General features: G+C 41.1%; 1 protein-coding gene across 1 annotated transcript in view; it reads left to right on the top strand.

Moving 5' to 3' along the window:
- RNPEP (arginyl aminopeptidase) overlaps positions 1-23,139 on the top strand; it is a 117,933-nt gene that overhangs the window by 56,223 nt on the left and 38,571 nt on the right. The window contains exons 8-9 of the mRNA XM_053706935.1: positions 2,934-2,948; positions 3,300-3,393. Coding sequence (XP_053562910.1) covers positions 2,934-2,948; positions 3,300-3,393 — 109 coding nt within the window. The remainder of the gene's footprint in view (positions 1-2,933; positions 2,949-3,299; positions 3,394-23,139) is intronic.

Below are 23,139 nucleotides of genomic sequence, written 5' to 3'. Positions count from 1 at the left end.
GCAAGGGCTGCAACTTGGTCTTCCCGTCATACTTTTTCCAAATTTTACAAATTTTATAATTTTGCTTCTTCGGAGGCTGTTTTTGGGAGAAAGGTTCTACAGGCAGTGGTTCCTTCCGTTTAAGTTCCTGCCTTGTCCCTCCCATCATCCGTGTACTTTAGCTTTGGTATTGGTATCCCACAAGTAATGGATGATCCGTGGACTGGATACACTTAACAAGAGAAAACATAATTTATGCTTACCTGATAAATTTATTTCTCTTGTAGTGTATCCAGTCCCACGGCCCGCCCTGTCCTTTTCAGGCAGGTCTAAATTTTTAATTAAACTACAGTCACCACTGCACCCTATGGTTTCTCCTTTTCTCGGCTTGTTTCGGTCGAATGACTGGATATGGCATTGAGGGAGGAGCTATATAGCAGCTCTGCTGTGGGTGATCCTCTTGCAACTTCCTGTTGGGAAGGAGAATATCCCACAAGTAATGGATGATCCTGGACTGGATACACTACAAGAGAAATAAATTTATCAGGTAAGCATAAATTATGTTTTTTATTAAACGTTAAGTTTAATACACTTACACTCCACACAGCTCATATTTGTTTTACTACCCTCCCAAAGTGTGCCATTAAAATGCTTCTTTTCTCCTTTTTCTGTTTTTTTTAAACCTATTATACGGTTAAATGCAATAATGTCAGTCTGTTTTTGTTTATTTTATGATGGTGTTGACAGATGCTCCAACACAGCACCACATGTTACTACACAGAAATTGTGTTTTGTTTTAGCAAACACACAGTCCATGTTGAGTAAACATAATTTTAAAAGGACACTTCAGGTTAAATTAATTTTTCATGATTCAGATACAGCATGTAATTTTAAACAACTTTCCAATTTACTTCCACTGCACTATGATTAAAAATTACAGTATTTATGACCAAATATGCCTTGTGTTTGCCCCAATAAATGCTGCATATACTCTCCCCCTTTGTTATTCGTGATTTCTATTTGTATTTAGGCATACACAATAACTTTTTGGTATGTTGAGATCTTTCAGACCTAGGCACTAATTCCGCTAAATTTTAATAGGTATTAGTCAGTGCTGGACAGGAACTGCTTTCAAATCTTCTAATCTTCTTCTTGTTTTAATATATATATATATATATATATATATATATATATATATATATATATATATATATATATATATATATATATATATATATATATATATATATATATATATATATATATATACACACACAAAAAAATAACCTGGATGGCGCTCACATATAAATATAGTAAAAAGATAGATGAATAAATAGCATTATTAGTGCATATCACAGATAATATATTAGCAGCAATAAACAAATACATATGCATATAATAAAATGAGTTTAAAAATGGTTAAAGTTCATATAAAATATTTGGAAGTGTTGGCTGGTTGTGGAATCTCTTTCATATGATACTCCCACTCAGATGTGCACTTACTTTCAATAACCCTCAATCATATGAGGTAAGGATGATTTGTGTCAGTGAAATGCTTAGCACCTCCCAGAGTTGGAACCGGACCACCGTAAGCTGTATATCCCCTTGATATATGTCGAGAAATCACTGTTCAGCAACCAGAAGTCTGTATTGTTTTTAACTTGAACACTTGTTCCGGTGAAACTCCCAGTCACAGATAGTGCTGAGAAAACTTTAATGATCAGTCATTAATTCTGATTTGTGGAAAAACATTTCAGTTGATATTGATAAAAGCAGTTTTAGATGAAGGAATTCAGCAGAAGTCCTATAATGAAACCTTAGGGGAGTCTGGTCCGATCTGGGTCCGGTCATTGTGAACCTAATTTGCATATATTACCCAGAATCCTTGCTGCACTGGAAACAATGTAATTCAGAGATTTTCTGTGGGAAAAACAAGCCTTCTGGCCTGTCTAGATTGTTAATGAACTACACAATGACCCTGTCTCTCTCTCTCTCTCTCTCTTTCTCTCTTTTTTTAAACAATAACAATTCTGGTGTAGACTGTCCCTTTAACCGAGAAGGAGAAATGTTCAGGGCTGGCTCAAGACATTGTGCTGCCTGGGTTTAAGAAAGAAATGACATTCCTCCCCCACAACTTACCTATTGTTTGACTCACTCTTACAACCTACCCAACATTACTAAGCATGCCTACAGACTGCATCAGCTGGCATGTGCCACTCCAATCACACCCATGTTTCCATTCCACTGCTGCCCTGACAGTGACTAGTGGACTCTGTCACAGAGTCTTTGTCACTGGCAGGTGGCAGTTGCAACATGATTCGATTCAGGTCTGATCAATCTGGTGCCACGGTCATGCTCAGGGATAGGCAAGGTGTCCGTACATGGGCACTGGTGTCCGTGACTAGCCCTTCCAGTGTCCGCCATAACCTTAGTATATCTTTTCTTTCTGATTAAATAATAGGAATAATAAAACATATGTAGTGTGAATAAAGTTAGTGGCTTGTCAAGAGAATGCTAGCGATATTGGGTGAGAAGTTATGGAATAAATAAAGCCTGAGTGAAATACTGGATGTGCATCATCATCTGTATAAGAACACCCAGCTCTATACAATGACACAGTAGGGACACTGGCACCTGTGTAATACCAGAGGAGGGCTGGTTATAGGATCAGTGGTATCTTCATCAGTATAATAACACCCAGCACTTATAATGACACAGTAGGTGACACTGGCACAAGGGTATAGCTAGAGGAGGGCTGGTTATAGGATCAGTGGTATCTGCATCAGTATAATAACACTCAGCTCTATACAAAGACACAGTAGTTACACTGGCACATGCGTATAGCCAGACAAGAGCTGGTTATAGGGTCAGTGGTATCTGCATCAGTATAATAACACCCAGCGCTGTATAATGACACAGTAAGTGACACTGGCTCATGGGTATAGCCAGAGGAGGGGCTGGTTAATAGGGTCGAGTGGTATCTGCATCAGTATAATAACACCCAGCACTATATAATAATGTTTTTAATTTTAAATGTACCTTAGTGGCCCTTCATGCTGCTGCTGCCTGCTGGGACCCCTCGCTGCGGGTTTAGTATCCCTTATATCTGCTTCCAAAAAGCATGTGGCCATATTAAGTTATTGAGCAATAGCAAAAGGTTTTACATCATGTGATTCTTCAAAGAATAATTGAAGGTCGACAGTATCAGTAACTTTGTTTTGTTTTTAACTAAGTTTCTTATAACTCGTTTGTTAATTTGCCTGAATAACTGGTCAATTTAGTGATACCTTTGTCCTTTCTCCAGGCCTATGTTGACATAGTTTAAATTCCAGAGCATCACTGCTGATGACGCCCTACAATTTTATCTGGAGTATTTCCCAGATCTCAAGGTGCAGGGAGTCGATAAAATTGCAGGTATGTTGCATCTTTTTATTATGTGCTTATATATTTACACACTATGTGCTCATTAAAGAGTTTAATAGGAGGACTAGACAGAATAAAAAAAAAAAAAAAACAACTAAGACTAACATCTCAAACCCATATAACCATAGAATGTTAGGTAAAAAAAAAATTGTTGACACAATGACATTTTTCTTACAGACTCATGGGCAACATATTTAATTATTAGTAGGATATGCGGCCTTGTTTTTTTCTACCTGTTAGAGTTTATAGAGCACTAAGAAAATAATAATTTCTCCAACATAGGTGTGTCCGGTCCCACGGCGTCATCCTTACTTGTGGGATATTCTCTTCCCCAACAGGAAATGGCAAAGAGCCCAGCAAAGCTGGTCACATGATCCCTCCTAGGCTCCGCCTACCCCAGTCATTCTCTTTGCCGTTGTACAGGCAACATCTCCACGGAGATGGCTTAGAGTTTTTTAGTGTTTAACTGTAGTTTTTATTATTCAATCAAGAGTTTGTTATTTTGAAATAGTGCTGGTATGTACTATTTACTCAGAAACAGAAAAGAGATGAGATTTCTGTTGTATGAGGAAAATGATTTTAGCAACCGTCACTAAAATCCATGGCTGTTCCACACAGGACTGTTGAGAGCAATTAACTTCAGTTGGGGGAACAGTGAGCAGTCTCTTGCTGCTTGAGGTATGACACATTCTAACAAGACGATGTAATGCTGGAAGCCTGTCATTTTCCCTATGGGATCCGGTAAGCCATGTTTATTACGATCATAAATAAGGCTTATTAAGACTGTAGACTTTTTCTGGGCTAAATCGATTCATTATTAACACATATTTAGCCTTGAGGAATCATTTTATCTGGGTATTTTGATATAATAATATCGGCAGGCACTGTTTTAGACACCTTATTCTTTAGGGGCTTTCCCAAAGCATAGGCAGAGCCTCATTTTCGCGCCGGTGTTGCCGCACCTTGTTTTTGAGAGGCATGGCATGCAGTCGCATGTGAGAGGAGCTCTGATACTTAGAAAAGACTTTCTGAAGGCGTCATTTGGTATCGTATTCCCCTTTGGGCTTGGTTGGGTCTCAGCAAAGCAGATACCAGGGACTGTAAAGGGGTTAAAGTTCAAAAACGGCTCCGGTTCCGTTATTTTAAGGGTTAAAGCTTCCAAATTTGGTGTGCAATACTTTTAAGGCTTTAAGACACTGTGGTGAAAATTTGGTGAATTTTGAACAATTCCTTCATGTTTTTTTCGCATTGCAGTAATAAAGTGTGTTCAGTTTAAAATTTAAAGTGACAGTAACGGTTTTATTTTAAAACGTTTTTTGTACTTTGTTATCAAGTTTATGCCTGTTTAACATGTCTGAACTACCAGATAGACTGTGTTCTGAATGTGGGGAAGTCAGAATTCCTATTCATTTAAATAAATGTGATTATGTGACAATGACAATGATGCCCAAGATGAATTCCTCAAGTGAGGGGAGTAAGCATGGTTACTGCATCATTCCCTCCTTCGTCTACACGAGTCTTGCCCACTCAGGAGGCCCCTAGTACATCTAGCGCGCCAATACTCCTTACTATGCAACAATTAACGGCTGTAATGGATAATTCTGTCAAAAACATTTAGCCAAAATGAACACTTATCAGCGTAAGCGCGACTGCTCTGTTTTTAGATACTGAAGAGCATGACGACGCTGATATTAATGTTTTCTGAAGGGCCCCTAACCCAGTCCTGATGGGGCCAGGGAGGTTTTGTCTGAGGGAGAAATTACTGATTCAGGGAACATTTCTCAACAAGCTGAACCTGATGTGATTACATTTAAATTTAAGTTGGAACATCTCCCGCATTCTGCTTAAGGAGGTACTATCCACTCTGGATGATTGTGACAAGTTGGTCATCCCAGAGAAACTATGTAAAATGGACAAGTTCCTAGAGGTGCCGGGGCTCCCAGAAGCTTTTCCTATACCCAAGCGGGTGGCGGACATTGTTAATAAAGAATGGGAAAGGCCCGGTATTCCTTTCGTCCCTCCCCCCATATTTAAAAAAATTGTTTCCTATGGTCGACCCCAGAAAGGACTTATGGCAGACAGTCCCCAAGGTCGAGGGAGCGGTTTCCACTTTAAACAAACGCACCACTATACCCATAGAGGATAGTTGTGCTTTCAAAGATTCTATGGATAAAAAATTAGAAGGTTTGCTTATAAAGATGTTTGTTCAGCAGGGTTACCTTCTACAACCAATTTCATGCATTGTCCCTGTCGCTACAGCCGCATGTTTCTGGTTCGATGAGCTGATAAAGGCGGTCGTTAGTGATTCTCCTCCTTATGAGGAGATTATGGACAGAATCAATGCTCTCAATTGGCTAATTCTTTCACCCTAGACGCCACTTTGCAATTGGCTAGGTAGCGGCTAAGAATTCTGGGTTTGCTATTGTGGCGCGCAGAGCGCTTTGGTTTGAAATCTTGGTCGGCTGATGCGTCTTCCAAGAACAAGCTACTTAACATTCCTTTCAAGGGGGAAAACGCTGTTTGGCCCTGACTTGAAAGAGATTATCTCTGATATCACTGGGGGTAAGGGCCACGCCCTTCCTCAGGATCGGCCTTTCAAGGCGAAAAATAAACCTAATTTTCGTCCCTTTCGTAGAAACGGACCAGCCCAAAGTGCTACGTCCTCTAAGCAAGAGGGTAATACTTCTCAAGCCAAGCCAGCTTGGAGACCAATGCAAGGCTGGAACAAGGGAAAGCAGGCCAAGAAACCTGCCACTGCTACCAAGACAGCATGAAATGTTGGGCCCCCCGATCCGGGACCCGGATCTGTGTGGGGGCAGACTCTCTCTCTTCGCTCAGGCTTGGGCAAGAGATGTTCTGGGATCCTTGGGCGCTAGAAATAGTCTCCCAAGGTTATCCTTCTGGAATTCAAGGACTTCCCCCAAGGGGGAGGTTCCACAGGTCTCAGTTGTCCTTCAGACCACATAAAAAGACAGGCATTCTTACATTGTGTAGAAGACCTGTTAAAAATGGGAGTGATTCATCCTGTTCCATTAAGAGAACAAGGGATGGGGGTTCTACTCCAATCTGGTTCATAGTTCCCAAAAAAGAGGGAACGTATCAGACCAATCTTAGATCTCAAGATCTTAAACAAGTTTCTCAAGGTTCCATCGTTCAAGATGGAAAACCATTCGAACTATTCTTCCTTCCATCCAGGAAGGTCAATTCATGACCACGGTGGATTTAAAGGATGCGTATCTACATATTCCTATCCACAAGGAACATCATCGGTTCCTAAGGTTCGCATTCCTGGACAAGCATTACCAGTTTCGTGGCGCTTCCTTTCGGATTAGCCACTGCTCCAAGGATTTTCACAAAGGTACTAGGGGTCCCTTCTAGCTGTGCTAAGACCAAGGGGCATTGCTGTAGTACCTTACTTGGACGACATTCTGATTCAAGCGTTGTCCCTTCCTCAAGCAAAGGCTCACACGGACATTGTCCTGGCCTTTCTCAGATCTCACGGTTGGAAAGTGAACGTGAGAAAAGAGTTCTCTATCTCCGTCAACAAGGGTTCCCTTCTTGGGAAACAATAATAGACTCCTTAGAAATGAGGATTTTTGACAGAGGGCCAGAAAAACAAAACTTCTAGACTCTTGTCGGATACTTCATTCCGTTCCTCTTCCTTCCATAGCTCAGTGCATGGAAGTGATCGGGTTGATGGTAGCGGCAATGGACATAGTTCCTTTTGCGCGCATTCATCTGAGACCATTACAACTGTGCATGCTCATTCAGTTGGATATGGGGACTATACAGACTTGTCTCCGAAGATACAAGTAAATCAGAGGACCAGAGACTCACTTCCGTTGGTGGCTGTCCCTGGACAACCTGTCACAAGGGATGACATTCCGCAGACCAGAGTGGGTCATTGTCACGACCGACGCCAGTCTGATGGGCTGGGGCGCGGTCTGGGGATCCCTGAAAGCTCAGGTCTTTGGTCTTGGGAAGAATCTCTTCTACCGATAAATATTCTGGAACTGAGAGCGATATTCAATGCTCTCAAGGCTTGGCCTCAGCTAGCGAGGGCCAAGTTCATACGGTTTCAATCAGACAACATGACAACTGTTGCGTACATCAACCATCAGGGGGTAACAAGGAGTTCCCTAGCGATGGAAGAAGTGACCAAAATCATTCTATGGGCGGAGTCTCACTCCTGCCACCTGTCCTGTATCCACATCCCAGGAGTGGAAAATTGGGGAAGCGGATTTTTCTGAGTCGTCAGACATTGCATCCGGGGGGAGTGGGAATCTCCATCCGGAAATCTTTGCCCAAGTCACTCAGCTGTGGGGCATTCCAGACATGGATCTGATGGCCTCTCGTCAGAACTTCAAAGTACCTTTGCTACGGGTCCAGATCCAGGGATCCCAAGGCGGCTCTAGTGGAGTGCACTAGTAGCACCTTGGACCTTCAAACTAGCTTATGTGTTCCCGCCGTTTCCTCTCATCCCCAGGCTGGTAGCCAGGGATCAATCAGGAGAGGGCGTCGGTGATCTTGATAGCTCCTGCGTGGCCACGCGAGGACTTGGTATGCAGATCTGGTGAATATGTCATCGGCTCCACCTTGGAAGCTACCTTTGAGACGAGACCTTCTTGTTCAGGGGTCCGTTCGAACATCCGAATCTGGTTTCACTCCAGCTGACTGCTTGGGAGATTGAACGCTTGATCTTATCGAAGCGAGGGTTCTCAGATTCTGTTATCGATACTCTTGTTCAGGCCAGAAAGCCTGTAACTCGAAAGATTTACCACAAAATTTGGAAAAAATATATCTGTTGGTGTGAATCTAAAGGATTCCCTTGGGACAAGGTTAAGATTCCTAAGATTCTATCCTTCCTTCAAGAAGGATTGGAAAAAAGGATTATCTGCAAGTTCCCTGAAGGGACAGATTTCTGCTTGTCTGTGTTACTTCACAAAAAGCTGGCAGCTGTGCCAGATTTCAAGCCTTTGTTCAGGCTCTGGTTAGAATTAAGCCTGTTTACAAACCTTTGACTCCTCTTGGAGGTCTCAATTTAGTTCTTTCAGTTCTTCAGGGGGGTTCCGTTTGAACCCTTACTATTCCGTTGATATTAAGTTATTATCTTGGAAAGTTTTGTTTTTAGTTGCTATTTCTTCTGCTAGAAGAGTTTCAGAATTATCTGCTCTGCAGTGTTCTCCTCCTTATCTGGTGTTCCATGCAGATAAGGTGGTTTTACGTACTAAACCTGGTTTTCTTCCAAAAGTTGTTTCTAACAAAAACATTAACCAGGAGATTATCGTACCTTCTCTGTGTCCGAAACCAGTTTCAAAGAAGGAACGTTTGTTGCACAATTTGGATGTTGTTCGCGCTCTAAAATTCTATTTAGATGCTACAAAGGATTTTAGACAAACATCTTCCTTGTTTTGTTGTTTATTCCGGTAAAAGGAGAGGTCAAAAAGCAACTTCTACCTCTCTCTCTTTTTGGATTAAAAGCATCATCAGATTGGCTTACGAGACTGCCGGACGGCAGCCTCCCGAAAGAATCACAGCTCATTCCACTAGGGCTGTGGCTTCCACATGGGCCTTCAAGAACGAGGCTTCTGTTGATCAGATATGTAGGGCAGCGACTTGGTCTTCACTGCACACTTTTACCAAATTTTACAAGTTTGATACTTTTGCTTCTTCTGAGGCTATTTTTGGGAGAAAGGTTTTGCAAGCCGTGGTGCCTTCCATTTAGGTGACCTGATTTGCTCCCTCCCTTCATCCGTGTCCTAAAGCTTTGGTATTGGTTTCCCACAAGTAAGGATGACGCCGTGGACCGGACACACCTATGTTGGAGAAAACAGAATTTATGTTTACCTGATAAATTACTTTCTCCAACGGTGTGTCCGGTCCACGGCCCGCCCTGGTTTTTTTAATCAGGTCTGATAATTTATTTTCTTTAACTACAGTCACCACGGTACCATATGGTTTCTCCTATGCAAATATTCCTCCTTAACGTCGGTCGACATGACTGGGGTAGGCGAGCCTAGGAGGGATCATGTGACCAGCTTTGCTGGGCTCTTTGCCATTTCCTGTTGGGGAAGAGAATATCCCACAAGTAAGGATGACGCCGTGGACCGGACACACCGTTGGAGAAAGTAATTTTCTCAGGTAAACATAAATTCTGTTTTTTTACAAATAAATGTACAATCCTTTTGCCCCTTCTTGGTACAGCATGACATCACTGATATCTATCAGAGCTGCCGTCAGCTTGTCGATTGGCTTTTCATGCAAGAGCATTCTGTGGGGAGACCTTAGGGATATATGGACATTGCTGTCAGGTTTCATTTATCCTTTTTTTTTTTTTTTTGGTCTTCCTGATTTGGTGCGGCCTTGGCACAGCTACAGTTTCTGGCTATTATTTGTCACATCTTTAGATACATGTTGGGTTAAGGGATCCAGCTGTTTTTTGTTTTTTTTATCCATACCTTTCGCTTTAGACTAGGTGTAACTACGACTTTGATCATACAACTTGTTCTTAATCAGCAGCAGTGTACTGCTCAGAAACCTCAATATTTTATGGATCCTGAACTCTATATTTTTTTTTTGTTTGTTTTTTTTGCATCAAAATGTCTTTTTAATATGTTGAAGTTTGATGTTAGGCAGTGCTAAAGGGACATTAAGCAACGTAACATTGTACTAAAAATGTTTGTGTAATATAAAAAAAATTTTATTGTCCTTTTTATAATATGTTGCTGCAATATTTCACATGGCTTCAGGGAGCACAGGCAGGTTTTATGTGCTGCTGCTTCAATCCTATTGGGTCCCATGGTTTAATTGGGCAAGCTCATATTTTACAATCTCTCATCTGAGCTCAATATCATTTTTGGTTACTGTACTGCTAGTAGCAGCAGCTTCGTTATTATCTGCTGGAGTTTTTTGTTTCTCTTTATTGAGCTGTTTTTTTGTGGGATGGTGCATCCCTGGACTGTAGCCACTGAGGAGGGATCCCATGAGGGGGGTTCTTCAAGCATGGTTTTTCCTCCAGTTAAGTGTCTGTTATGTAAGTCTACCACTGTATGCCCTTCAGCACAACTTTGTGGTTCATGTCTGGCATCAGTTCTACAGGCCCATTCTCATGTCCAACATCCGGTTCCTAAGGAGAATTCCCCCCAGTATTTATTACTCAGGGTGGGGTGGCAGAATTTGCCCCGCAGTTCAAAGCACAATTACAGTCTGTAGTTACAGAGGCTATTGCTGCTATCCCGCCTGCAGGTTAGCGTAACATTAAGTATGGTTCTGGATCTTCTTCCAAGGGCAGCTCCACTTCATCTATTAGACAAGTCCAGGAATCTGATATGGATAGGTCCTCTTCGGCTTCTGACAGAGAAGTTTTATCTGAGGATTCCTCTCCAGAATCTGACAAGGAGTCTGAGGATGTAAACTTAAAGTTCACCATGGACCACTTCAGATCTTTCCTCAAGGAGGTCTTGCGTACTTTAGAGGTTTAGGACCCTAAACCAGGCTGAAGTCAAGCCTGTTCAGAAATTGGACAATATTTTCCGACCCAAACCTAAGGCTCCTCATATGTTTCCAGTCCCTTCATTGGTATCTGAAATCATATCAAAAGAATGAGATAAACGTGGAGTTCCTTTCTCTACTTCCCCAAATTAGAGAAATTATTCCCAGTTCCAATCTAGAATTGTGGGGATCCATTCCTAAAGTAGATAAGGCTATCTCCACTCTAGCTAAGATAACAACTATTTCTCTTGAAGATACTACCTCTTTTAGAGACTCGACGGATAGAAAGTTGGAAGGCTATCTAAGAAGAGCCTTCTTACAGGTTGGTTTACTGTTTTAACCAGCTCTGACTCTGGCGGCAGTGGCTGGCTTGGCGGCCTTTTAGTGTGACTCCCTCTCAGAGTTGGTCTCTGAAGAATCTTCCTTGGAAGACATTCAGGAATAAATAAGGTTTTTGAAGTCTGCAAATTCATTCACCTGTGAGGCTGTGGTTCAGATTACAGGTGGCCCTCGGTTTACAACGGTTCAATTTGCGCCGTTTCAGAATAACAACCTTTTTTTTTCAGTCATGTGACTGCTAATTAAAAAACATTGAGAAGCAGTGCATTGATTAAAATAGCCAGTAGGTGGAGCTGTCCGCTTGTGTTGCAGCAAAGATATGCAAACCAAGCAAACTGAAATTAATCTTTACCTTTAGTTGTGGATCATATGGAACGTCTAGTGTGTTTTCTTCGCAGCCATGGCTGGAAGATAAATGTGCAAAAAAAGCTCTGGGCAGAGGTGAATCTTTGTTCGATTTCTGCCATTCACATTCCAGGGTGGACAACTGGGAGGCCAACTACCTGAGCTGTCAGACTCTTCATCCGGGAGAATGGAGCAAGAGATCCCTAAGCGGAGCTTACGGATGCGATGATGGCTCCATGGTATTATCTTGTTTACCTGTTTCTTCCAATTGCTCTCCTCTCCAGAGTAGTTGCTCATCTCAAACATGAGAATGATATTAGTGGCGCCGACTTGGCCTCATCGGATGTGGTATGCAGACCTGGTCAGGATGTCGAGCACTCCTCCATGGTGTCTTCCTCTTCGTCAGGATCTGCTAGTTCAAGGTCCAGTTTATTTATCAAAATCTCCAGTCACTCAACCTAACTGCATGGACATTGAACATTTGATCTTATTTCAGAGAGGTTTCTCTGAGTCAGTTATTGATACTTGGATTCAGGCTAGCAAGCCTGTTACCAGACGGATCTATTACACGTTTTGGAAGGGATATCTTTCCTGTTGTTCTAAGCAGGGTTTCTTGTGGCATTCAGTCAGAATCCCTCAGATTCTGCAAATTCTGCAGGAGAGTTTGGACAAGGCCTGTTGGCCAGTTCTCTTAAGGGTCAGATTTCTGCCTTTTCTGTCCTGTTTCGTTTCTCGTTTCGTTGCTCGTTTGCCTGATATTCAGTCTTAGTTTTACAATCTCTTTCCTTTGAGTCTATGCTTTTTTTGGACATTCGATTGTTATCTTGGAAGGTGTTATTTATTTTGGCAATCTCGTCTGTGAGGAGAGTTTCTGAGTTATCTTCTCTCTCTTCTGATCCTCTGTATTTAAAGGGACATAAACAGGTTGAGATCTGTGCATATCCTAAAAGAGCTAATTAATTAAAAATTGTTTGCATAAAAAAATTGTTTAAAAATTGTTGGAAAGTATTTTAAAATATTTTTCAAAAATAAGAAAAATGAATTACATAGCAAAGCTGCCTGGAACAGCCAACTCCACCCCGCTTATCAGTGTTTAGACACAGACTTTGTATTTCAACTGAGTTCACAGTTTCTAGGCATGCTCCAGCAGATAATCCCTATGCACTTTTGCATTCTACCAAAACAACAATAGATATAGATACAGGCATAGAAGGAAATGTGTGGGGGGAGTTAGAGCTTTACGATTCAGAAACTAAAAATAAAGGGTTAATGGTGAGGCACTACAGTATAAATTTGCAGGTAAAGTAATTAAAGAGCATTTTATATTTTGTCTCTATCCCAACTTGTTTTATGTCCCTTTAATCTTCCATCAAGATAAGGCAGTTTTACCTACTTTGTCAGGGTTTTTACCAAATGTGGTTTAAGTTCAGAACATTTTGTTCCTTCTCTCTGCCCGAACCCTAAGTCTTCTAAGGAGAGACTTTTGCATACATGGATGTTGTAAAAGCTTTGAAAAATTATTTACAAGCTACTAAGGATTTTCGTCAGTCCTCCAGTCTATTTGTCCTGTATTCTGGTAAGCGGAGGTGTCAGAAGGATTCTTCGGTTTCCTTGTCCTTTTGCTTGAGGAGTTTAATCCATATGACTTAATTGGAGGCGAGTCAGCAACTGCCTAACAGAATTTCTGTGCATTCTACTTGTTCAGTTTCTACTTCTAGGGCCTTTAAGAATGAGGCTTCTGTAGAACATATATGCAAGGTTCCTACTTAGTCTTCCTTGCATACTTTTACTAAATTCTATCATGTTTTTGCCTTAGCTGAGGCTGCATTTGGCAGAAAGATTTTTCAGGCGATGGTTTCTGATAAATGAAGGCCTGCCTGTTTTTTTTTAAAAAAATGTTATTTCCCGCCCATTTTTGTGTGGACTCTACAGCTTCGGTATTGGTTCCCAAATGTAAGGATCATGGACTCTCACTACCATTAGGAAGAAAAATGTATTCTTACCTGATAAATTTAATTTCTTTCTTGGAAGTGAGAGTCCACAAACCCACCCATGGTTTATTTCTTTTTGGTGGCGGCAGTCCTAAGTTGCATCTCTGTACCCCGATTTTTCTTTCTTCTTTTTGTCCTCAGCTATAAGCAATACTGGGAGGGAAGAGGAAGTAGAATGGATACTTAAACTCTGGTGTATGGTGTCTTTGCCTCCTCCTGATGGCCAGGTGATGTAATTCCCAAGTATAAGGATCGTGGACTCTCGCTACCAAGAAATAAATTAATTCATCAGGTAAGACTAAATTGTGTTTGTTTGTTTTTTGCACACATTTTGATGTACAATTCTCAAGTTCCATGAAAAATATATAAAATAATAGTATAGTTTTGAATCTGCTGTGTCTGCTGGAAAAAAAATGATGTGCCAGATTACAAGTGAAGCGCTAATTAACGGCTTGAGCGTTAATTGTGCTAGAAGTAAAGTTTTTGCACTCATCTGGTTGCGCTCGTTTTATGAGTTGAAAGTAAACTGTTTTCGCTCTAGCGGTAACCTGACTAGCACAAAAATTTGAGCTTAGAATATTGCGTGCGTGTTCACGCATTCCCCCATAGAAGTCATTGGAAAAAAAAATGGGAAAAAAACACCCCACTCTCGCGCAAGCACAATTGTGTAATCTCATATGCGCTAAATCGTTTGCATATTCTCATATGCGCTAAACCGATCGCATATTCTCATATGCGCAAACCCCACATGAAAATATGAATATTGCATAAATGTGCTTTTACATGTTGTTATCTACTTAACTGCAAAGGGCTCCAATGCACATATATATATATATATATATATATATATATATATATATATATATATATATATGTGTGTGTATGTATGTATGTATGTATGTGTTTAAATGTGTATATATGTCTGTAAATACATATATACAAATATAAATACATATGTATATGGAAAAGAAAGCAGGTAATGTGAATAGGCGCAAACTGATAGAGAAATATAATAATAAACCAGTATAATCACTGGACAGACACCAATCCTCCTACTAACCAAATCACTAATCACTATTCAAACGTAATATAGTACCACATAGGTCCAAGTAGATAGGAACAGGCAAGGGGATACAATAATACGATATTATTAATAAAGCATAAACTGTAACAATAGTACCATTAGTAACTATGATACAATTCCCACAACGTTCATTGTTATATATATATATAGAAATATCTGGAGATGAAGCTGGTCCATGTTGGGTATCTACTTACACTCCAAAACCTCAATCAATTTGAGGTAAGGGCTGCGCAGTGCAAGAAGAGTCTGTCTTAGACACCAGGATCATCCACTCGTTTTGCTTGTAGTGAGTCAGGCTTGTGTTCCGGATCTCAGACGTATGGTGAAAACCTTTAATGTGACCTATAAACTACACAACTCAATTGAAAAACATTGAATTGAAATCTTTAAGGTGGAGGGAAGTAAACAAAAAAAACTAAAATAATGTGGTTGCATAAGTGTCTTATGCAACCACATTATAACTGGGGATGTAGCTGTGTTTAGAATTAAGCAATCACATTCAAAACCATGTTAAATAAGAGTCATCACACACCTGCCTTAATTTAAAGTGCCTCTGATTAACCCTGAATAAAGTTCAGCTGTTCTAGTAGGTCTTTCCTGTTATTTTCTTAGTCGCGTCCTACACAAAAGCCATGGTCCGCAGAGAGCTTCCAAAGCATCAGAGGGATCTCATTGTTAAAAGGTATCAGTCAGGTGAAGGGTACAAAAGAATTTCCAAGGCATTAGATATACCATGGAACACAGTTAAGACAGTCATCATCAAGTGGAGAACATATGGCACAACAATGACATTACCAAGAACTGGATGTCCCTCCAAAATTGATGAAAAGACGAGAAGAAAACTGGTCTGGGAGGATACCAAGAGGCCTACAGCAACATTAAAGGAGCTGCAGGAATATCTGTGGGGTGATCTGAAGAGGGCTGTGCACAGGAGATGCCCTCGCAATCTGACAGATTTGGAGTGTTTTTGCAAAGAAGAGTGGGCAAATCTTGCCAAGTCAAGGTGTGCCATGCTGATAGACTCATACCCAAAAAGACTGAGTGCTGTAATAAAATCAAAAAGTGCTCCAACAAAGTATTAGTTTAAGGGTGTGCACACTTATGCAACCATATTATTTAATTTTTTAATTTTTACTTCCCTTCACCTAAAATATTTCAGTTTGTTTTTCAATTGAGTTGCATAGTTTATAGGTCACATTAAAGGTGGAAAAAGTTCTGAAATGATTTATCTTTGTCTCATTTTTTTTACATCACAGAAACCTGCCATTTTAACAGGGTGTGTAGACTTTTAATATCCACTATATATATATATATATATATATATATATATATATATATATATATATATATATATATATATATATATACAAACAGTATCTTACAAAAGGGAGTACACCCCTCACATTTTTGTTAATATTTTATTATATCTTTTTATGTGACAACACTGAAGAAATTACACTTTGCTACAATGTAAAGTAGTGAGTGTACAGCCTGTATAACAGTGTAAATTTGCTCTCCCCTCAAAATAACTCAACACACAGCCATTAATGTCTAAACCGTTGGCAACAAAAGTGAGTACACCCCTAAGTGGAAATGTCCAAATTGGGCCCAGATAGCCATTTTTCCTCCCCAGTATCATGTGAGTCGTTAGTGTCACAAGGTCTCAGGTGTGAATGGGGAGCAGGTGTTAAATTTGGTGTTATCGTTCTCTCACTCTCATACTGGGCACTGGAAGTTCAACATGGCACCTCATGGCAAAGAACCCTCTGAGGATCTGAAAAAAAGAATTGTTGCTCTACATAAAGCTGGCCTAGGCTGTAAGAAGATTGCCAAGACCCTGAAACTGAGCTGCAGCACAGTGGGCAAGACCATACAGCGGTTTCACAGGACAAGTTCCACTCAGAACAGGCCTCGCCATTGTCGACCAAAGAAGTTGATGGATGCACTCAGTGTCATAGCCAGAGGTTGTCTTTGGGAAATAGGCGGAGTGCTGCCAGCATTGCTGCAGAGGTTGAAGGGGTGGGGGGTCAGCCTGTCAGTGCTCAGACCATATGCAGCACACTGCATAAAATTAGTCTGCATGGAAGCCTCTTCTAAAGATGATGTACAAGAAAGCCTGCAAAACAGTTTGCTGAAGACAAGCAGATTAAGGACATGGATTACTGGAATCATGTCCTGTGGTTCAATGAGGCCAAGATAAACTTATTTGGTTCAGATGGTGTCAAGCGTGTGTGGCGGCAAACAGTTGAGGAGTACAAAGACAAGTGTCTTGCCTACAGTCAAGCATGGTGGTGGGAGTGTCATGGTCTGGGCCTACATGAGAGCTGCCGGCATTGGGGAGCTACAGTTCATTGAGGGAACCATGAATGCCAAGATGTACTGTGACATACTGAAGCAAAGCATGATCCCCTCCCTTCAGAGACTGGGCCGCAGGGCAGTATTCCAACATGATAACGACCCCAAACACACCTCCAAAATGACCACTGCTTTGCTAAAGGAGCTAAGGGTAAAGGTGATGGACTGGCCAAGCATGTCTCCAGACCTAAACCCTATTGAGCATCTGTGGGACATCCTCAAACGGAAGGTGGGGGAGCGCAAGGTCGCTAACATCCACCAGCTCGGTGATGTCATCATGGAGGAGTGGAAGAGGACTCCAGTGGCAACCTGTGAAGCTCGGGTGAACTCAATGCCCAAGAGGGTTAAGGCAGTGCTGGAAAATAATGGTTGCCACACAAAATATTGACACTTTGGGCCCAATTTGGACATTTCCACTTAGGGGTGTACTCACTTTTGTTTCCAACGGTTTAGACATTAATGGCTGTGTGTTGAGTTATTTTGAGGGGACATCAAATTTACACTGTTATACAGGTTGTACACTCACTACTTTACATTGTCAAAAAAAAGGGCCATTTCTTCAGTGTTGTCACATGAAAAGTTATAATAAAATATTTACAAAAATGTGAGGGGTGTACTCACTTTTGTGATATACTGTGTATGCATATACAGTGGATATAAAAAGTCTACACACCCCTGTTAAAATGTCAGGTTTCTGTGATGTAAAAAAATGAGACAAAGATAAATCATTTCAGAATGTTTTCCACCTTTAATGTGACCTATAAACTGTTCAACTCAATTGAAAAACAAACTGAAATCTTTTAGTTAAAGGGAAATAAAAATAAAAAAATAAAATATGGTTGCATAAGTGTGAACACCCTTTTATAACTGGGGATGTAGCTGTGTTTAGAATTAAGCAATCACATTCAAAATCATGTTAAATAGGAGTCAGTACACACCTGTCATCATTTAAAGTGCCTCTGATTAACCCCAAATAAAGTTCAGCTGTTCTAGTAGGTCTTTCCTGACATTTTGTTAGTCGCATCCTACAGCAAAAGCCATGGTCCGCAGAGAGCTTCTAAAGCGTCAGAGGGATCTCATTGTTAAAAGGTATCAGTCAGGAGAAGGGTACAAAAGAATTTCCAAGGCATTAGATATACAATGGAACACAGTGAAGACAGTCATCATCAAGTGAAGAAAATATGGTGCAAAAGTGACATTACCAAGAACTGGATGTCTCTCCAAAATTGATGAAATGACGAGAAGAAAACTGGTCTGGGAGGCTGCCAAGAGGCCTACAGCAACATTAAAGGAGCTGCAGAAATATCTGGCAAGTACTGGCTGTGTGGTACATGTGACAACAATTGCCCGTATTCTTCATATGTCTGGGCTATGGGGTAGAGTGGCAAGACAGAAGCCTTTTCTTCCAAAATAACCCATCCAAGCCCGGCTAAATTTTGCAAAACACATCTGAAGTTTCCCAAAAGCATGTTGCAAAAGGTGTTCTGGTCTGATGAAACCAAAGTTGAACTTTTTGGCCATAATTCCAAAAGATATGTTTGGCGCAAAAACAACACTGCATATCACCAAAAGAACACCATACCCAAAGGGAAGCATGGTTGTGTCAGCATCATGCTTTGGGGCTGTTTTTCTTCTGCTGGAACTGGGGCCTTAGTCAAGGTAGAGGGAATAATGAACAGTTCCAAATACCAGACAATATTTGAACAAAACCTTCAGGCTACTGCTAGAAAGCTGAACATGAAGTGGAACTTCATCTTTCAGCATGACAACGACCCAAAGCATACATCCAAATCAACAAAGGAATGGCTTCACCAGAAGAAGATTAAAGTTTTGGGATGGCCCAGCCAGAGCCCAGACCTGAATCCAATTCAAAATCTGTGGGATGATCTGAAGAGGGCTGTGCACAGGAGATGCCCTCACATTCTGACAGATTTAGAGTGTTTTTGCAAAGAAGAGTTGGCAAATCTTGCCAAGTCAAGATGTGCCATGCTGAAAAACTCATACCCAAAAAGACTGAGTGCTGTAATAAAATCAAAAGGTGCTTCAATAAAGTATTAGTTTAAGGGTGTTCACACTTATGCAAGATTTCAGTTTGTTTTTCAATTGAGTTGTACAGTTTATAGGTCACATTAAAGATGGAAAAAATTCTGAAATGATTTATCTTTGTCTAATTTTTTTACATCACAGAAACCTGACATTTTAACAGGGGTGTGTAGACTTTTTATATCCACTGTATATGTATATATACAGTGTATGTGTGTGTGTGTATGTGTGTTTATATATATATATATATATATATATATATACATCATTAGACCTGTATATGTATGTATCCCTATGTTAAAGCCCTTTGCCCCCCTTTTTTTCCCCTAACACCTGAGATCTCATATCTTTGAGCCATTATAACTTTTGTGTGCAATATTTTTTTGAAATTATTTTTTATTAGATGGTGTTATTATGAATGTATTTTTGATGTGTTTTTGTGACACTTTTGGTGCTATACTTGTAATCTGGCCCTATTTGTAGGTAAACACTAAAAAACTAAATGTATGCTTACCTGATAAATTTCTTTCTTTCCGGACATGGAGAATCCACGTAATTCCAATTACTTGTGGGATATCCAACTCCTGGCCAGCAGGAGGAGGCAAAGAACATCCCAGCAAAGCTGTAAAGTGTAACTGCCTTACCCATAACCCCCAGTCATTCAGCCGAAGGAAATGGAAAACGAAGAAAACACAAGGGTGAAAAGATGCCTGAGGTTAACTAAAAAAAAACTGCCGAATTATAATATAAAAAGAGGACGGGGTCGTGGACTCTCCATGTCCGGAAAGAAAGAAATTTATCAGCTAAAGCATACATTTTTGCTTTCTTTCCTATAACATGGAGAGTCAACAACATCATTCCAATTACTAGTGGGAACCAAAACCCAAGGTAGAGGACACGGAATGAACAGAGAGGGAGAAAAAAAGGCAGGAGGACCTAAACAGAAGGCACCACCGCTTGAAGAACCTTTCTCCCAAAAGAGGCAGAGGCAAAAGTATCCAATTCGTAGAATTTTGAAAAAGTATTCAGAGAGGATCATGTTGCAACCTTGCAAATCTGTTCCATAGAAGCTTCATTTTTGAAAGCCCAAGACGAGGAGACAGCCCTAGTGGAATGAGCCGTAATTCTCTCAGAAGGCTGTTGTCCAGCAGTCTCATAAGCCAAACAAATCAAACTTCTCAACCTAAGAGACAGAGAAGTAGAAGTGGCCTTCTGACCCTTATACTTTCCAGAGAAAACAACAAACAAGGCAGAAGACTTGTGAAAGGAGAGCAAACAGAGGAAACAGATAAGCCAGAGAAAACATCCAAGGAACCGCTAGAGCATCTATCGGAACAACCTGAGGATCTCTTGACCTTGAACTGTACTTTGGAACCTTGGCATTTTGGTGGGACGCCATCAGATCTAACTCTGGAACCACCCTCTTGAGGGTTATCTGAGAGAACACTCCCGGATGAAGAGCGCACTTCCCGGGATGAAAGGTCTGTCTGCTATGAAAATCTGCCTCCCAGTTGTCCACTCCTGGAATGTGGATGGCAGATAGAAGACAATTGTGGGATACCGTCCACTGCAGAATGCAAGTCACCTCCTTCATGGCTAAGGAACTCTGAGTCCCTCCCTGGTGGTTGATGTAAGCCACTGAGGTGATGTTGTCCGACTGGAATCTGATAAATCAGACTAAAGACAGTTGAGGCCATGCTGATAGGGCATTGAAGATTGCTCTCAACTCCAAGATGTTTATGGGAAGAGAGGACTCTTCCCGAGACCACAGGCCCTGAGCCTTCAGAGGACCCCAAACAGCTCCCCAGCCTGACAGGCTGGCGTCCGTAGTCACAATCTCCCAGGAAGGTCTCAGAAAGCATGTGCCTGAGACAAATGTTCCTGTTACATCCACCACGAGAGAGAGTCTCTTGTTAGAGGGTCCAGATTTATCCTCTGTGATAAATCTGAATGGTCTCTGTTCCATTGATGGAGCATACAAAGTTGCAGCAGTCACAGATGAAACCGAGCAAATGGAGGAATTTTGGATTTTCTGACCTCCGTCAGGAAAATTTTCATGGACAGGGAATCTATTATTGTTCCTAGGAAACATACTTTGGTAGATGGAATTAGAGAACTCTTTTTTCCAAATTCACCTTCCACCCATGGGAACAAAGAAAAGACAACAGCATCTCTGTATGAGATTGGGCTAGTTGAAAAGATGAAGCCTGAACTAAAATGTCATCTAGATAAGGCGCTGCGTGGCCAGACCAAACGGAAGAGTTACACATTGGAAGTGCTTGTCCAAGAAGGCAAACCTCAGAAACTGTTCCCTGTGAATGGGAACATGAAGGTATACGTCCTTCAGGTCTATGGTCGTCATAAACTGACCTTCCTGTACCAAAGGAAGAATGGAACGAATAGTTTCCATCTTGAAGGAAGACACCCTCATGAATTTGTTGAGACATTTGAGGTCTAGAATGGGACGGAAAGTTCCCTTCTTTTTGGGAACCACAAATAGATTTTGAATAGAATCCTAGACCTTGTTACCTTAGCGGAAATGGAACAATAACTCCCAGGGAGAATAGGTCTTTTATGCAGTTGAAGAATGCCTCCTTCTTTACCTAGTTTGAGGAAAGTCTTGACAGGAGAAATCTTCCCCTTGGAGGGCAAGACTTGAATCCCATTCTGTAACCCTGAGATACTATGTCCACAGTCCATGGATCTGGGACATCACGTATCCAGGCTAGATGAAAAAGAGAAAGCCTGCCCCCCACTTAAATCGGGGGCAGAACCTTCATGCTGATATAGAGTCAGAAGGTTTCTTGTTCTGCTTTACCTTGTTCCAGGGCTGGCTGGATATCCAAGTGGATCTGGATTGGTCAGGTTTGGAAGAGGAAGATGAAGACTTTTGTCCCTTAAAGTTACGAAAGGAACAAAAATGAGAAGTCTAACGACCTTTAGGTCTATTCTTCTTGTCCTGAGGTAGGAAAGATCCCTTTCCAACTGTAATCTCTGAAATTATTTCCGCCAGACCAGGTCCAAACAGAGTCTTTCCCTTATAAAGTAAAGTCAAAAGCCAAAAAAAGAGATGCCGGCCAAGAAATTTTTTTAACCACAGAGCTCTGTGTGCTAGTGCAGTGAAACTAGACATCTTAGCCCCCAGTCAAATTATCTGCATGTTGGCATCACAGATAAAGGTATTGGCCAATTTGAGAGCTTTGATCCTATCGTGAATCTCCTCCACCGTAGTCTCCTCTGCAATAAGATCTGACAAAGCATTGCACCAATAGGATGCAGCTCCCGCAACCGTGGCAATACTTGCTGCAAGTGGCCACTGTAATCCTTGATGGATGAACATTTTTTTTAAATAAGCCTCTAGCTTCTTATCCATTGGATCCTTAAGAGCAACTATCCTCCATAGGAATAGTAGTTCTCTTGGCAAGAGTAGAAATAGCTCCTTCAACTTTAGGAACAGTGCGCCATGAGTCACAAATAGAGTCAGCAACAGGAAACATCTTCTTAAAAATAGGGGAAGGGGAAAAAGGAACCCCTGGTTTATCCTATTCCTGAGCAATAATTTCAGACATCTTCCTAGTGACAGGAAAAACCTCCTCAGAAGATGGAGAATCATGAACTCTATCCAATTTAGAAGACTTTGTGGGGTTGACAGCAACCAAAGGTTCAGAGTCGTCTAAAGTAGCTAGAACCTCCTTCTGTAGTAACCAGAGGTGTTAAAGCTTAAATCTAAAATGAACCTCTTCAGATTGTAAAGATTTTTCTGCTAAAGTGTCAGAGTCTGAGCTCTCACCTTTAGAAGCTACTGAAGTATTCTCCTCATTAGACATATGAGAAAGATTAGGTAATGCAGTCCTAGAGTCAGAAGCCTTAGTATCAGGCAAACGTTTAGATTTTCTCTTACGATTACCCGGTGAAGGGAAAGCTAACAAAGCCGCTGTTACTGCAGAAGAAATCTGAGCGGCAAAATTCCCAAGTAAATAAACACCCCAGGTGGATGAGAGGACACAGAAGGCACAGTATGAGAAACGATAAAGGCTTGAGACGTTTGAGGAGAAAGCTGAGGCATGGCACACACAGCATTATCCTGAA

Source organism: Bombina bombina, chromosome 3 (assembly GCF_027579735.1).
Source record: "Bombina bombina isolate aBomBom1 chromosome 3, aBomBom1.pri, whole genome shotgun sequence".
In the NCBI taxonomy this organism is placed as follows: domain Eukaryota; kingdom Metazoa; phylum Chordata; class Amphibia; order Anura; family Bombinatoridae; genus Bombina; species Bombina bombina.
The sequence above is the reverse complement of the archived record's forward strand: the minus strand, read 5'-3'. Positions and strand labels throughout refer to the sequence as shown.